Source organism: Hordeum vulgare, chromosome 7H (genome assembly GCF_904849725.1).
Source record: "Hordeum vulgare subsp. vulgare chromosome 7H, MorexV3_pseudomolecules_assembly, whole genome shotgun sequence".
NCBI lineage: Eukaryota > Viridiplantae > Streptophyta > Magnoliopsida > Poales > Poaceae > Hordeum > Hordeum vulgare.
Genome location: NC_058524.1, coordinates 577082403 through 577096733, shown reverse-complemented (window position 1 = coordinate 577096733; position 14331 = coordinate 577082403). Strand labels below are relative to the sequence as shown.

The window sequence follows — 14331 nt, the reverse complement described above, 5'->3', positions numbered from 1 at the left end:
CATGTTTGTTTCCGCTGCTGCGTTGGATGAACAGAAGATGACGTATGGTATGCTTCTGCTTTCGATGGTTCCTATCCGTTGGATGACGTTTGAGTGGATGATGCATAGCCCCAAGTTCTAGCATGACGTCTTGTTTGGATACTCTAACCTGGTTAGAGTTAGAATTAGATTCTAACCCTTGAACTAATCTGGACTAACTCTAACTTTAAAGATGTTTGGATGAAAGGGTTAGATGGACAATAAATGCTTTTTCTCAATCATTTAACTATTTTAGACCTCTCCTTTTCCCTGGACCCCACCTACTCTAACCCAAAAAAGCACCTCTTGAATGGGTTAGAGTTTTTGAATGGGCTAAATGCATCTAACCAACTCTAACCCACCTGTTTGAATCTTTAAGGGTTAGGTGGCTCAAATTTAACCCACTCTAACTCTAGGATCCAAACAGGCCTGACAAGTCACCTGATCTTTGTCCACCCCTGTGTGAGAGGCAATTAAGAGCAACAATAATGGGAGGAAATACGGTTTTTGGAGCTGAACTGGGCAGACCTAGAGTGCGCCCTAGTCCTAGTTCACCAGGCGGATTTACTGAGCAAGAACAACACTCTGTACAGGTATGTGCCCCGAATGGCTATGCTTGTGAGGTAATAGTAGTGAAACATGTTAACCAGTAACAATTCAACAGGTGTCCACGACTCAAACTAGACTGCTGGCCAGGTCTTGGCCCATTCCTCAGACACAACATTTATACAAACTTCATTCAAGCACTTGTAATAAAATTGCTGGAAAGCAGAGTCGACCAAGCCACCTTCACTGAGATCAACCCAAACTCAGTCTTTATCTCTCGAGTATCAACTCCATGCGTGTCCGCCGTGAAGGAACAACAGTGCTCCCCTGAACCGGATGGCTCCGAGGCAACCTCGAAATTCAAATCCATAGTGGAACCATGTAATGCAGCAACCACTGACCTCTTTAGGCCCCGTGACTCACCAATGGCACCATCAAAGAGCCGGATTTCTTTTTCATAACCACCAATGAAACATCGGAGACACAGATTGAAACTGTTCTGCACTTCTGATACGACAACTTCCACATTCGCCAGGACCGCATCATGGATACGTGCTAGAACTAAGTCAACCGCCCCACAATCACCATCGATGCGTTTTTCGAATGCACGATTCCAGGTGCCCTGGAGGTCGCTTAGGGTTGATACACCATCAATCAGCTGGTGATCATCATTTGCTACTTTGCCTGCCTTGATTCTCATGTCATACTCCACTAGAATAGTGGAATACATATCTATCCCTCGCTTAGGGCCAACCATGTTGATGAGAGAACCCTACAAAATCGTCATTGTTTAGTTGCTCTTCGTATGCAAGTAAGAAGCAGCTAAAGCTAAATATACTTCTCTTCGGCTGTTTTACTTGCAATAGCATTTACTTGAGCAATAGTTTACAATTGATGACCAAGATCTTTGTCATGTATCAAACTGACTGGTTACATAGTGTACAACAGTGTTCCGGAGGCCGGAGGAGGGAAAAATTGGAACCCAGTGTTTACTTGACATTGTTTGAATCACAAATATTTACATAAGCCTGTCGAGATGACATGTTGTGGTGTGATTATTCATGATATGCATCTTATACCTGTAAACAGAAGATGTGCAGTGTGCAGTAAAACCATGTACTACAGCAAAAAAAGAGCCCAAACTATTCTGTTTGATTTTGTTTGGAATACATGATACTTAGTTCCATAATTTAGGAGCTTCTCGTAGTAAATCATCATTTCACAATATAAACTTGGTACAGTAGTGGCTTATACAATCAAAACTGCCATTCTGCTACTTCTGGACATATTAATCACATACACGTATTTAATGATGCAACAGAAATTAAGTGCTTGTTGTTCTATGTATGCGCTAGTTTTGGCCTTACAATGTGAAATGAAGAATTTCCATACTGTATAAACCATTCCCTGGGGTGGTTTTGCCCACGTTGCAACATCCACTTAATGTGAGAACTTCCCTAGTGGGTGATTTATACCGTATGGAATACTTCATGCAGCCAAATACCTGATCTTATACTTGAGGGGGTTAAGTATAAATAATTGCAGGTAAGTAAGGATTTGCACCTGCTTCACGATGATGGGATCATCCCTGCTTATATTGACAACATAATTAAGCAATGGATCCAGGCCATCCCGCACTGCTATGTATCCATACAACTCTACTGAGCCAACAGCCACAGTAAGTTTAGCCAGCTTTATTGAGAAAATTTGTAACAGGCGATTAGGATTATGCCGACTGCATTTTCCGTTATGGATTATACAATCTGTGGGATCTGGCAACCGAGCTTCATAAAAAAAAGAACAAGTTATATTGCAATTGAAATCAGTACAGGAATAAATGCTCGTCATACAAAAAGTAAATATGCCACCTAGGATTCCATGGCCCTATTGGAAGTTATCCTTTTCATCTAAGTGGAAATTATCGATGTTCTCCCTGCTAGAAATTTTACTCCCTAAGGTTTTTGTTTTAGGAAATCCAAAGTAAAAGCGAGTAATGTCATAATCCCTAAACTATGTATTGGTTAAGTTTTTACCCAAAGAAATATGCAAAACAAGTCATTACAACCCTTGATGAAAATATTCTTTTGTTTTGCTTTCTAGAAGTCCTGTTGTAGGTTATTTTTTTTATTCTGATGGTAGATAACATCATTACATACGGAGTATATAATAATAAAAAGGGATAAGTATGTTTTTCGTCCCTCAACTCTCTTGAAAATATAGAAGTGATCCCTCCACTCCAAAACCAGAAAACCTTGGTCCCTCAGCTTCTCAAACCGGATGACCTTAGGCCCTCGTACCACTTCGGATGGTTTCGTTGATGACGTGGCACGGTTTTGACCCTGGTATGCCGAGTTGACTGCTACATCATCACTTTCATTCTCACTCCCCTCTCCTCATCTTCATTCTTTTGTTTTTCTTTCTAGAAGTCCTCTTCTAAGTTATTTTTTTATTCTGATGGTAGATAACATCATTACATATATAATAAAAAGGGATAAGTATATTTTTCGTCCCTCGACTCTTGAAAATATAGAAATGATCCCTCGACTCCAAAACCAGAAAATCTTGGTCCCTCAGCTTCTCAAACCGGATAACTTTAGTCCCCCGTACCACTTCGGATGGTTTCGTTGATGACATGGCATGGTTTTGACCCTGGTATGCCGAGTTGACTGCCATGTCATCAATTTCATTCTCTCTCCCCTCTCCACATCTTCATTCTGCTTTTCAATGCAATGGCCATTTCGTAGGATATTTGATATGCACGCTCATGATCTCCTGTCATCTGCACTCGTCGGCCTCATGTTGTTCTCGCCGCCCTGGAGCAAGAGACTGGAGAGGTGGGAGGACCTGGCGGGTGGCCGGGGCATGGAGCCGAGGTACAACAAGGCCAGCAGGGCCAGGGCAGAGTTGTGCATGCAGCCAGCGGCGCGGAGGCACACGGCAATGCGGTATCTCGAGGAAGCGCTGCTGGTCGAGATGGTGCAGCTAAAGGAGCATGACCTGGCCATGGAGGACCTGCAGGCATCTATGTCTGCGCTCGAAGTTGGCCGTGCAGTACGTCCTGGGCCACGGCTCCTCGGTCAGCTAGGGAAGCGAACCAGTCGCGGCAGCGGCGAACTCAGACTGCAGCAGCAACACGCAGCAGCATGAAGCGACGATGTAAATGGTGAGGAGGCCCGGGGCTGGCAGTGTTTGTGCTAGCAATACACGCATCAAATAGTATCATTGAACGGCGAAGTGCAACTTGATCAGCAAGTGCGGACGGAGTGATAGCTCGGCAGATGCAGCGACCATTGGACGGTGGAGTGCAGCTCACTCAAACGAGGACAGAGGTACACTTGGGAATGGTAATGGAGGTACGACGGCTACAACCAGCTCAGCATGGCTGCTCAGCGTGCTCAAGGAGAGCTCGGACAGGGTAGCAGCATGCAGATCGGCGCTGGCAAGCATGGCTTTCAGCGGCATGCGACCTGCAGCCTCCACTTCATCAACAAAACCATCCGAATCGCTCAAAACCATGGCACGTCCTCAAAGAAACCACCCATAGCAGTATGAGGGACTAAATTTACCCGGTTTGAGAAGTTGAAGGACTACATTTTGCTGGTTAAAGGTCCCTTATGTCACATGCGATAGCAGGCTAAAGGCCCAAATCACATGGGTTTTGCTGGTTAAAGGCCCTAACCCTTGCAGTTGGTTTCTATTTTTTTCTCACTAGGCAACTGTCCGTGACCTGGGAGGTCATCTTCTTGGTACGACAGCTGATGGAGAGATACAGGGAGCAAAAGAAGGACCTTCATATGGTGTTCATTGATTTGGAGAAGGCCTATGATAAGATACCTCGGAATGTCATGTGGTGGGCCTTGGAGAAACACAAAGTCCCAATAAAGTACATTACCCTCATCAAGGATATGTATGATAATGTTGTGACAAGTGTTCGAACAAGTGATGGCGACACCGATGACTTTCCGATTAGAATAGGGCTACATCAAGGGTCAGCTTTGAGCCCTTATCTTTTTGATTTGGTGATGGATGAGGTCACAAGGGATATACAAGGAGATATCCCATGGTGTATGCTCTTTGCGGATGATGTGGTGCTAGTCGATGATAGCCGAACGGGGGTTAATAGAAAGTTAGAGTTATGGAGGCGGACTCTAGAATCGAAAGGTTTTAGGCTAAGTAGAACTAAAATTGAATACATGAGGTGCGGTTTTAGTGCTACTAGGCACGAGGATGGAGAGGTTAGCCTTGGTGGGCAGGTGGTACCGGAGAGAGACATGTTTCGATATTTGGGGTCCATGTTGCAGAAGGATGGCGATATCGATGAAGACGTGGGCCACCGAATCAAGGCTGGGTGGATGAAGTGGCGCCAAGCTTCTGGCGTACTCTATGACAAGAGAGTGCCACAAAAGCTAAAAGGCAGGTTTTATAGGACAGCTATCCGACCTGCGATGTTGTATGGCGCGGAGTGTTGGCCAACCAAAAGACGACATATCCAACAGTTAGGTGTAGCAGAGATGCGCATGTTGAGATGGATATGTGGCCACACAAGGAAGGATCGGGTACCAGATGGTTTGGACATATTCAACGGAGGCCATCGGAAGCCCCGGTGCATAGCGGACGGATAAAGCGTGCTGAGAATGTTAAGAGGGGTCGTGGTAGACCAAACTTGACATGGGAGGAGTCCGTTAAGAGAGACCTGAAGGTTTGGAATATCGACAAAGACTTAGCCATGGACAGGGGTGCGTGGAAGTTAGCTATCCACGTTCCAGAGCCATGACTTGGTTTCGAGATCTTATGGGTTTCAACTCTAGCCTACCCCAACTTGTTTGTGACTGAAAGGCTTGGTGGTTGTTGTTGTTGTTGTAGGCAACTGTGCGTGACCTGCTCCCCCCCCCCCCAATGACAAAGCCCATGTACTGTTGTCACCTGTGATTGCAGGCTAAAGGCCCAAATCCCAGGAAAAGAAAAAGGCCAAGTAGCCCACCATGAAAGAGACATGCTAGGAAGCAGTACGCATGGTTCAGCCGTTCAGGTCCCCTCTAAACCTAACCGCTTTGTTTCCAACCTGCTAAAAAAGCTGCTCCTTATGCTGCTGGCCATCTGCTAGATCTTCTACCGAATCTTTCAGTCAAGAAGGAAAGAGGACAGGAAAGTGTCATTGTCGATCCAACAGCGTAATCTTGCCAGCCAGGCGCACAGATGAAAAAAGGTTAGTATTTATTTTTCAGAATTAGATTAGGTTGTCTTTCAAACCGTAGTTCAGGCAGGTATCTGGACAATTTCCTCTAATTTGTTTGCAAAACCTAACAAATGCAACCCCTGAGTGCTAACGCATCGAAGTTTAACTTGTAAAAGCAAACAAAGTAAAGAAAGATAGCCACAAGATTTCAGCAGAGAATATATCAATTGACCCCATAGTTTAAAAAAGGTGCACATAAAAAAATAAAAATAAAATATGTAAAGAGAGCTTGATCACTTACTCTCATTACGGTCTGCAATATTATACTCACTTTTCCACGAATGAGTGCCCCTGAACACAGAACCATCACGGTGTCTGCTTTTTGGAAGTAAATCCATGGGAGCCACAATTCGTTTTTTGTCAGCCCCCTTTGTATCCATGGTTGTGCTCCTTCCAGTTTCATCACGGCCATAGATGTCCACAAGTTTTGCCAATGCACCATGTTTGCCAGCTACACCATCTATAGCCTCCAAGGATGTGCCACCCGTCTCTACGTTTTCCATGCCTTGGTTGATGGCAGAGTGATCGTTGGTAGAAGAGATGAGCAATGCCTTACCTGGTTTACCAGACTCGTCAGCTTTGAATCCACTGGTGCTGGCCATGCTCCGGGATCCAGGAGGAAATCTGTCACGAAAGAGCATGTAAAAAGACAACTTTCAGCATGTTTTACAAAATCAACACAGGAAGGGTAATTAAATACCCAAAGTTGGTCAGAATCCAGATCCAAAATATAGCAACTAACTAAAGGCGCGAGCTTTGGCATCAGATGAAGAAAACATACCGGGAAACACGACGGGCAGCTGGATCGGGAGCCGCCATGGGAGGGAAAGCTCGTCGTGCAAGCGCTGGCGGCGACCGGCTAGGCGGAGCAGAGGCCATGAAAGAGAGGGGAGATCGCAAGGTAGGGGAGAGGCGGCGCATTCGGCCGTGATAGGTGGCGACGCCAGGTCGTCGGAGGAGACGAGAAATCGGGCGGAGGATCGGCATCTCAGCGCGCGGCGGCGGCGGCGGCGGCAGATGTGCTTTTCCAGCGCGCGTCGCGGGTGAGATCAGGATCGACGGCCTCGATGGCGCGGCATGGACCGTCGAGGGAGGGAGATGCCGGTTTTTGAAGTAGGGGCGGAGCAACGGCCCCCGCGTCGTCCGGACCTCCACCCTCACCACCCATCTGTGGGGCCTCTAGGCTCTAGCCGACTGCAGCATCGTCGCCCTCCTCGCGCCTGCCTGCCGCCGCCGCCGCCCGCCGCCTGGATGCAAATCCAGCGGCCCTGCGCCCCGATTCTTCCTCTCCAGAGTCCTGACCCAATGCGCCGCCTCTCATCCACCTCGCGACCTCTCCTCTCGTTGATGGCCTCTGCTCCGCCTCGCCATTCCTGGTCGCCACCAGCGCTTCCACGACGAGTTTTGCCACTCAGGCCCCGCTTGGAATCCCAGTAAAATTTTACAACTGTATATTGATTACCACTGTATATTACTGAAGATCGGTAAAATACAAACCGATATACAAGTGAGGTCTGGGATGGCAAAATTGACAAAAATGACCCCTGGGACGAAAGAACTCACGGATTGACCCCTCGGAAGAAATAATTCACCGGCCTGACCCTTTTGTGTGGCGCCCGACACCTAGGCGCCACACTGTACTGTGTGACGCCTAGGGGTTAGGCGCCACACCCCCGACCACGTGGCAGGGAGGGCCCCACCCCCCAGGCAGTGTGACGCCTAAGCCTCAGGCGTCACACATTGTAATGTGTGGCGCCTGACGCTTAGGCGCCACACACTGACTTACAGGGCCACGGGCCAGCCCCCTCCCCACCCCCTTCCCCACCCCCTCCCTCATTCAAACAGAAACTTCCATTGCGGCGGCTGGCTCTCATCCCCTCCCTAATCCCCTCCCCAATCTCCTTCAGATCTGAGGATTTCTTCCTTGGATTGATCCCCCAAGGTAATGTCCTCCCCCATCCCTTCCCTTTCCCATCCTTCTATCCAATTTTATTATGTTTTGGTTGAGTAGATTGATTTTAATAGATTGATTTGAGTAGGTTCTTAGGATTTGACTAGTTAGGATTTGGTTGAGTATATGAGTAGTTAGTAGTTAGTAGTAGTAGTAGGTATAGGAATTGCATTAGGTTTTGGTTTTGGTTGAGTATATGAATAGTGAGTAGTAGTAGTAGTTAGTAGTAGAGGTAGGTATATGAATTGTATTAGGTTTTGACTAGTTAGGATATGAGTTAGGATTTGACTAGTTAGTATATGAGTTAGGATTTGCATTAGGTTTTAACTAGTTAGGATATGAGTTAGGTTTTGACTAGTTAGGATATGAGTTAGGATTTGCATTAGGTTTTAACTAGTTAGGATATGAGTTAGGTTTTGACTAGTTAGGATATGAGTTAGGATTTGACTAGTTAGTATATGAGTTAGGATTTGCATTAGGTTTTAACTAGTTAGGATATGAGTTAGGTTTTGACTAGTTAGGATATGAGTTAGGATTTGACTAGTTAGTTGAGTATATGACTAGTTAGTAGTTAGTAGTAGTAGTAGTTAGTAGTAGTAGGTATAGGAATTGCATTAGGTTTTGGTTTGTAGTTAGTGGTAGTAGTTAGTATTAGTAGTAGTTCATATGAGTATATGAGTCTTATTTGAATATTAGTAAATGAGTAATTTTTTGTGATTTGTAGGATGGTGTGGCTTCTGAATGATGTTTATGACGCTGAACACCGGGCCTATTTCATGTCGGAGAAGAAGATGGTAAGTAGAAAATGATTAGTAGATTAGTAATATTTTGAAAATGTAATAAGCACTTGATATCTTCTTCTCCTATATGTTTGCAGGAGCTTACGCCCCTGAAGATCCGGTCTCATGGGGCATCCTCTGTAATGCATTACGATGAGCGGTACACCCCGTACATCGAGATGACGGGACTCCTTCCATTCGTGCAGCTTGTGAGTCGGTCAACTCCAAATCTGAACGCTGCGGCAGTCACAGCACTCATTGATCGTTGGAGGCCGGAGACACATAGTTTTCACCTCCGGACCGGAGAGATGACGGTTACTCTTCAAGATGTTTCCATGATCACCGCTCTTCCCATCGAGGGGAAGCCACTATGTATGAGCACTGATTCTGAGGGATGGCGGCATCAAATGGAGGCTCTTATTGGTATGTCGCCGCAGGAGCCGGAGGTGGAAGATGGAGGGAAGAAAGATAGAGTCCCTGCCGGCGCCACTTTCACTTGGATTGCCGCCAACTTTGCTCATTGTCCTGAGGACGCAGATGACGAGGTCATCCAGAGGTATGCTCGCGTCTACATGTGGTACGTCATCTCTAGGACTATCTTTGTGGACGGCACAGGCAAGAATGCTCCTTGGATGTGGCTGAAGGCGTTGACTGTTTTGGACAACAAGTTCAGCTGGGGCTCGGCCGCACTGGCTTACTTGTATCGGCAGGTAATAAATTGTTAATATTAAGTACTCTCTGTTATCTTTTTCTGCTAAACTGATGCATGTTTGTTGTTACTTGTAGTTGGACGATGCTTGTCGCAGGACGACAAAGGACGGTGGAGTTGGTGGTTGTATGCTCCTACTTTCAGTATGGAGCTGGGAACGCCTACCTGTTGGACGCCCTAAAAGCTCAAAGTGGAATACCTGGGATGACCACGACAACCCTGTACGTCAACCTACATGGGCTTACAAGTGGGACTTGGTATCGGAGGTGGCAAGCGAAGTGAACCTATTGTACAAGCAGTACACCAACGAGATGGATTCTCTTACCCCCGAGCAGGTAAGATGGTTTCAGAGTTGACTTACAGCTTCTATGTTGTGAGTGAAATGAATTGTGGTATTCATCTTGTGTTGTAGGTTGAATGGGAGCCATATGGTGTCGGGACAAACTTTGGTGATGCACACACGTTCCAGCTGAATCCACTATGCGTGCAGGAAAGACATCTTTGGCTAATGCGTTGTCCCCTAATATGCAATTGGGCGGTTGAGTGGCATCTCCCGCATCGTGTGCTGCGTCAATTTGGTTACTTTCAGCCACACCCGCCGGAGTGGGTGGACACGGACACACAGCTTCACAGGTAACAAAAAATAATTAGTGATTAGTTTTGTTCTTAGTGTTGAGCGAGCTACTGATGTGTTTTGTTCAAAGCAGGTTGGATAGGAGGAGGCAGCGAAAAATCAAGGACTGGCAGAAGCATCATAAGAGCTACGTCCTTATGTTCGAGCAAAGTGTGCAGGCAACTTCGAGCATACAACGAACCCAGTACCGTCAGCATTGTGCTCTTGCGTTCAGCAACTACCTAAGATGGTTTCAGGAGAGTACTCGTGTCGAGATTTGTCCGCTGGCTTACGAGGAGGACATATTGGAAGAACCCACTGAGTATGATGAACTTGCCCAAGGCGGTTACAGCAAGTTGATTCGCGAAGGGTACCAAACTTCCTTCGCCCCTGTCCTGAACTTTGTGGTAAGTGTGCTCCCCTATGTAAATTATGAATTCTAGCGGACCTATTCACTTGCACTTATTTGTTGTCATTGTCTTGTGATCATAGCGCAAAGAGGTCAAGAAACAAGCTGACGAGTCCGAAGATATTCTAGATAACACACCTGGAGGAAAAAAGGGAGAATGTGCACTTCGTCTATTCATAAAGGTGTTGTGTCATTATTATTATTTTGCCCACGAATGCAACATTATAGGTTACCTAATATATGTCATTTATATTTGAATCTAACAGGAACAGGGCAAGAAGTTACGGCGCCTATCCAACATTTTAGGTTGCCGTGACCCTGAATATGTTTCACCTTCGAGATCCGGTTCATCCGAAAGAAATACTCTTGACGATTCGGCTTCTTCGGGCGCTCATATGGATGATGGTGACATTACCCAAAGAAATACTCAGGAGGATGATGCTGACACTCATCAGGTATGACATAGCCATGCAGTTTGCACTTTCAACCTTCAGCCTTGAACCTTCAAATTTGAACTTTCAACCTTCATGTGTATTAGGCTGCGGACGACATGACGTTGAAGGCTTTCCAACGCTCCGCTTACGTGTTGAAGCCCAGGAAGGAATTTAAGCGCTACTCACCGGATGATTATGCGAAAGGGAAGAATCAGGTGGCCGGGAGCTCTCGTTTGTCAAGGATGAGAAGCAGGGAGGATGAGGTTGAGGATGACGATGACGATGAGTCCGATGACCCGGATCAATTTGTGGTTGCGAGAAGGAAGAAGCTAGTATCCAAGAGGGGACGAGGCCCTAAGTGATTTGTAGTTGGTGTTGCACTTGTCGAGCTGAACTATTTATTGTAGTCTTGAACTATTTCGAGTTGTGAACCATTTAGTTCTAGTTGCAGTTGTTGAGAACCATTTAGTGCTATCAAAAGATCCTTATTGCTGGAAATATATTGCTTTATTGCACTCACAAGATCCTTATTGCTGTCAATATATTGATGTATTGCTGTTCTAAGATCTTTATTGCTGTCAGAAATTGCTTCTCATATTCAGTTCCAGCAGGTTTTCACATGTGTGGCGCCTAAGCCTTAGGCGCCACACATGTGCAGTGTGGCGCCTAAGGCTTAGGCGGCACACATGGGCTTATACAGCCTCAACGCAGCCCCTCTCCACCCCCTTCCCAGTATAAGTCCATGTGTGGCGCCTAAGCCTTAGGCGCCACACATGGGCTTATACAGCCTCAGGGCAGCCCCTCCCCACCCCCCCTCCCCTAGTATAAGTCCATGTGTGGCGCCTAAGCCTCAGGCGCCACACTACACATGTGTGGCGCCTAAGGCTTAGGCGCCACACACTCTGTCATGCCTAGAACTGCATCTTAATGGAGGAGGAGTTCAAAAATAGTGGTGGAGCTCAGATACATACGTCCAAACATACAACACAAAGCACATAGTAGTGGTGGTGGAGTTCAAACATACATATGGTTATTGAAGTAACTTACGTCCAAAAGTGCATACATAGTGGAGTTTCATTGTCATAAAGCGCGGAACCAAACAAGGTTCAACAACACATAGATTACAAGCATCCGTCTCTATTGGGTCGAGCAAGGCCCCTTACCCTTCTTCTTCTTCCTCTCTTCTTCCTCTTCCTCTTCCCTTTTGCGCAGTTTTGAAGCCTCTTCCTTAACCCTCTCCGTGAAGCGCTGATGCTCCCGCTCTCTCTTTGCTGCGGCTTCTGCCAACATCTTCTTAAAGTTAGCTTCATATTCTTTTTTACGTTTCTCTAGCGTCTTCCTGTCATTCTCCTTTATCCTAGCCTCATATCGCTTATGCTCAAGGAACATTTGCCACTCCTCATCCCTCTTTGCCTTATCCTCCTCATCCTTCTTCTTTCGCGCTTCCGCTGCATCCTCCTCTCTCAACTTCTTTGCAGCCCTATCCATCAACAGCTGCTCCTCACTGGCTGCATCCTTCTCCTCCCCCCACTCCGCTTTTGCCTTGTTCGGCTGAGAAGCGGCCATACCTACAAAACAGGCATCATAGCTCATAGTTAGTAAAATAACACACAAAGGAGCATCAAAAACAACATGATAAAGATAAGTGAAATATGTGACATACGGAAATGGTCCTTGTAGGTATCCACGCATACCAATCCTAGTAAGTCCACCACCTATCCCACCACTGCCTCTAGCACCACCACGACCTATCCCACCCCTGCCTCTAGCACCACCACGACCTATCCCACCACTGCCTCTACCACCACCACTTCCTCTAGTAGCACGTCCTCTAGTAAGCCCAAGTCGGCTAGGAACACGTTGAGTAGGAACTTGTTGGCTCGTGCTTCCTTGACCCGTCCCTTGTTGGCTCGTGCTTCCTTGACCCGTCCCTTGTTGGCTTGAACTTGGTTGGCTAGGACTTGGTTGGCTAGGACTTGGTTGGCTTGACCTGGAATCATTGTTTTTGGACTTCTTCTTTCGCGCCGTACACCTTCTTCTGTTGTGCCCTGTTACACCGCAATCTCCACATTGTGATCTCTCAGTAGGCTCTTGGAATTGGTTGTTCCCCATTTCTCTGCCACCACCATGGCCCCATCCATCCATGTCTCCTCTAAAACGCTTTGTCTTTCGTCTTCCCAGTTTCACAACCTTCCACTCTGGGTCGGGCCATAGTTGTACTCCATGATACTCCGGCCATTGTGATTGGTCAAAGTATGGTTCAAATCTAGGAGCCCATGTATGCTTCGTGGTCATGATCGAGAACTCGGACTCCCTCACAGTTAGTGGATGGTTGACGTCCACATTCCTACTGCGAGCTGCCGTGTACAAATGCGAGCATGCGAGATGAAGCAACCTTGGTCTCCCACAAGAGCAATCACACAAGGATAAAGAAACCTTGAACGCCCTGTTTCCGTGTTGCTGGCCATCGTTTGTCGTTCCTCCGGGCTCATTCACTTCGTATGTCCAATCCTCGTTGTTGTACAGGGTAGCCGTTTGGGTGTCAGCCTTCCGTGATTGAAATACCATCCATTTGTCAACCTTTGGTGGAAACTGATACTTATACTTTTTCTTGTTCTCTCCCGCAATCTGATCATCTGTTTCTTGTGAGTACTTTAGAAAGTATGCTCTCAACTTGTCGAATGTGTATTGAACTATTGCCGTCACCGGCAACGCACGGACACCCTTCAACACCCGGTTGAAGCATTCTGCCATGTTACTGGTCATTTGACCATATCTTCGGCCATCTTCGTCATAAGCTCGTGCCCACTTGGCCCGAAGTTCAATGTGCCTGTTAAGAAACTCAAGCCCACCTGCATCAAGTTTTTTGTTTACAAGCAAAGCATTGTACAATCTTGCAAATCGTTTGTCAGAAAATGCTTGACAACAATCCTGAAGATCATCCGCCAACTCCTTGCTACCACATGCCCGGTAGAAGTTTGCACAGAAATGCCTCATGCACCATCGATGATGCAAAGGAGCATGGCCGGGAATGACAATGTCAACCGCGTTAAGTATGCCTTGATGACGATCTGATATGACACATATTTCCCTCTCAAACGGTAATACCTTGGTTCTCAAAATATGCAAGAACCATTCCCAGTTAACATTGTTCTCTGCCTCAACCAAAGCAAAAGCCAAAGGCATCAACCGGTTATTGGCATCACTTGCTATTGCAACCAACAAAGTGCCCTTGAATTGTCCGGTCAAAAACGTGCCATCGATGGAGATGACAGGACGACAGTGCTGGAAAGCGCTCACACATTGCTCAAATGCCCAAAATGCACGGCCAAATACGCGAACCCTATTTCCATTCTTAATCCTTGTTTTCTCCCCATACGGCTCGACCACATGAACCATGCCCGGGTTAGTGTGGGCAATAGCTCCCAACAACCTAGGTATGCGGTTGTATGCTTCCTCCCAATCACCATACAACATCTTGAATGCGGCTTGCTTTGCTTTCCATGCCTTACCATATTTCACCTCGTAGTGAAAGAGGGCTTTCACAAGGTCTTGTACGCTTTTTATGCTCATTGTAGGAAGAGAGGAGATGGAGTTGGAAAGCCTATAAGCGATGAACTCGGAGGTTAGTTGTCT

The 14331-nt window shown here is 46.5% G+C and overlaps 2 protein-coding genes across 2 annotated transcripts; one reads left to right on the top strand and one right to left on the bottom strand.

Annotated features, from left to right (window-relative positions):
• Positions 1-606: 606 nt before the first annotated feature.
• Positions 607-7219, bottom strand: LOC123407677. The gene is made up of 4 exons (XM_045100864.1): positions 6582-7219; positions 6042-6424; positions 2128-2348; positions 607-1336 (listed from the first exon to the last, which is right to left on the bottom strand). The coding sequence occupies exons 1-4, from the start codon at positions 6785-6787 to the stop codon at positions 758-760; spliced, it is 1389 nt and encodes a 462-aa protein (XP_044956799.1). The 5' UTR covers positions 6788-7219; the 3' UTR covers positions 607-757.
• Positions 7220-10537: 3318 nt separating this feature from the next.
• LOC123407676 lies at positions 10538-11157 on the top strand. The gene is made up of 2 exons (XM_045100862.1): positions 10538-10716; positions 10800-11157. The coding sequence occupies exons 1-2, from the start codon at positions 10657-10659 to the stop codon at positions 11055-11057; spliced, it is 318 nt and encodes a 105-aa protein (XP_044956797.1). The 5' UTR covers positions 10538-10656; the 3' UTR covers positions 11058-11157.
• The last annotated feature ends 3174 nt before the right edge of the window (positions 11158-14331 follow it).

Excerpts from the sequence above, each read along its gene's own strand:
- LOC123407677 (XM_045100864.1), bottom strand. The coding sequence starts at position 6,787 with ATGCCGATCCTCCGCCCGATTTCTCGTCTCCTCCGACGACCTGGCGTC. Across the intron at positions 2,349-6,041 it reads TATTGCAGACCGTAATGAGA|CTCGGTTGCCAGATCCCACA; the intron begins GTAAGTGATCAA and ends TTTTTTATGAAG. Across the intron at positions 1,337-2,127 it reads ATCCCATCATCGTGAAGCAG|GGTTCTCTCATCAACATGGT; the intron begins GTGCAAATCCTT and ends ACGATTTTGTAG.
- LOC123407676 (XM_045100862.1), top strand. The coding sequence starts at position 10,657 with ATGGATGATGGTGACATTACCCAAAGAAATACTCAGGAGGATGATGCT. Across the intron at positions 10,717-10,799 it reads ATGATGCTGACACTCATCAG|GCTGCGGACGACATGACGTT; the intron begins GTATGACATAGC and ends CATGTGTATTAG.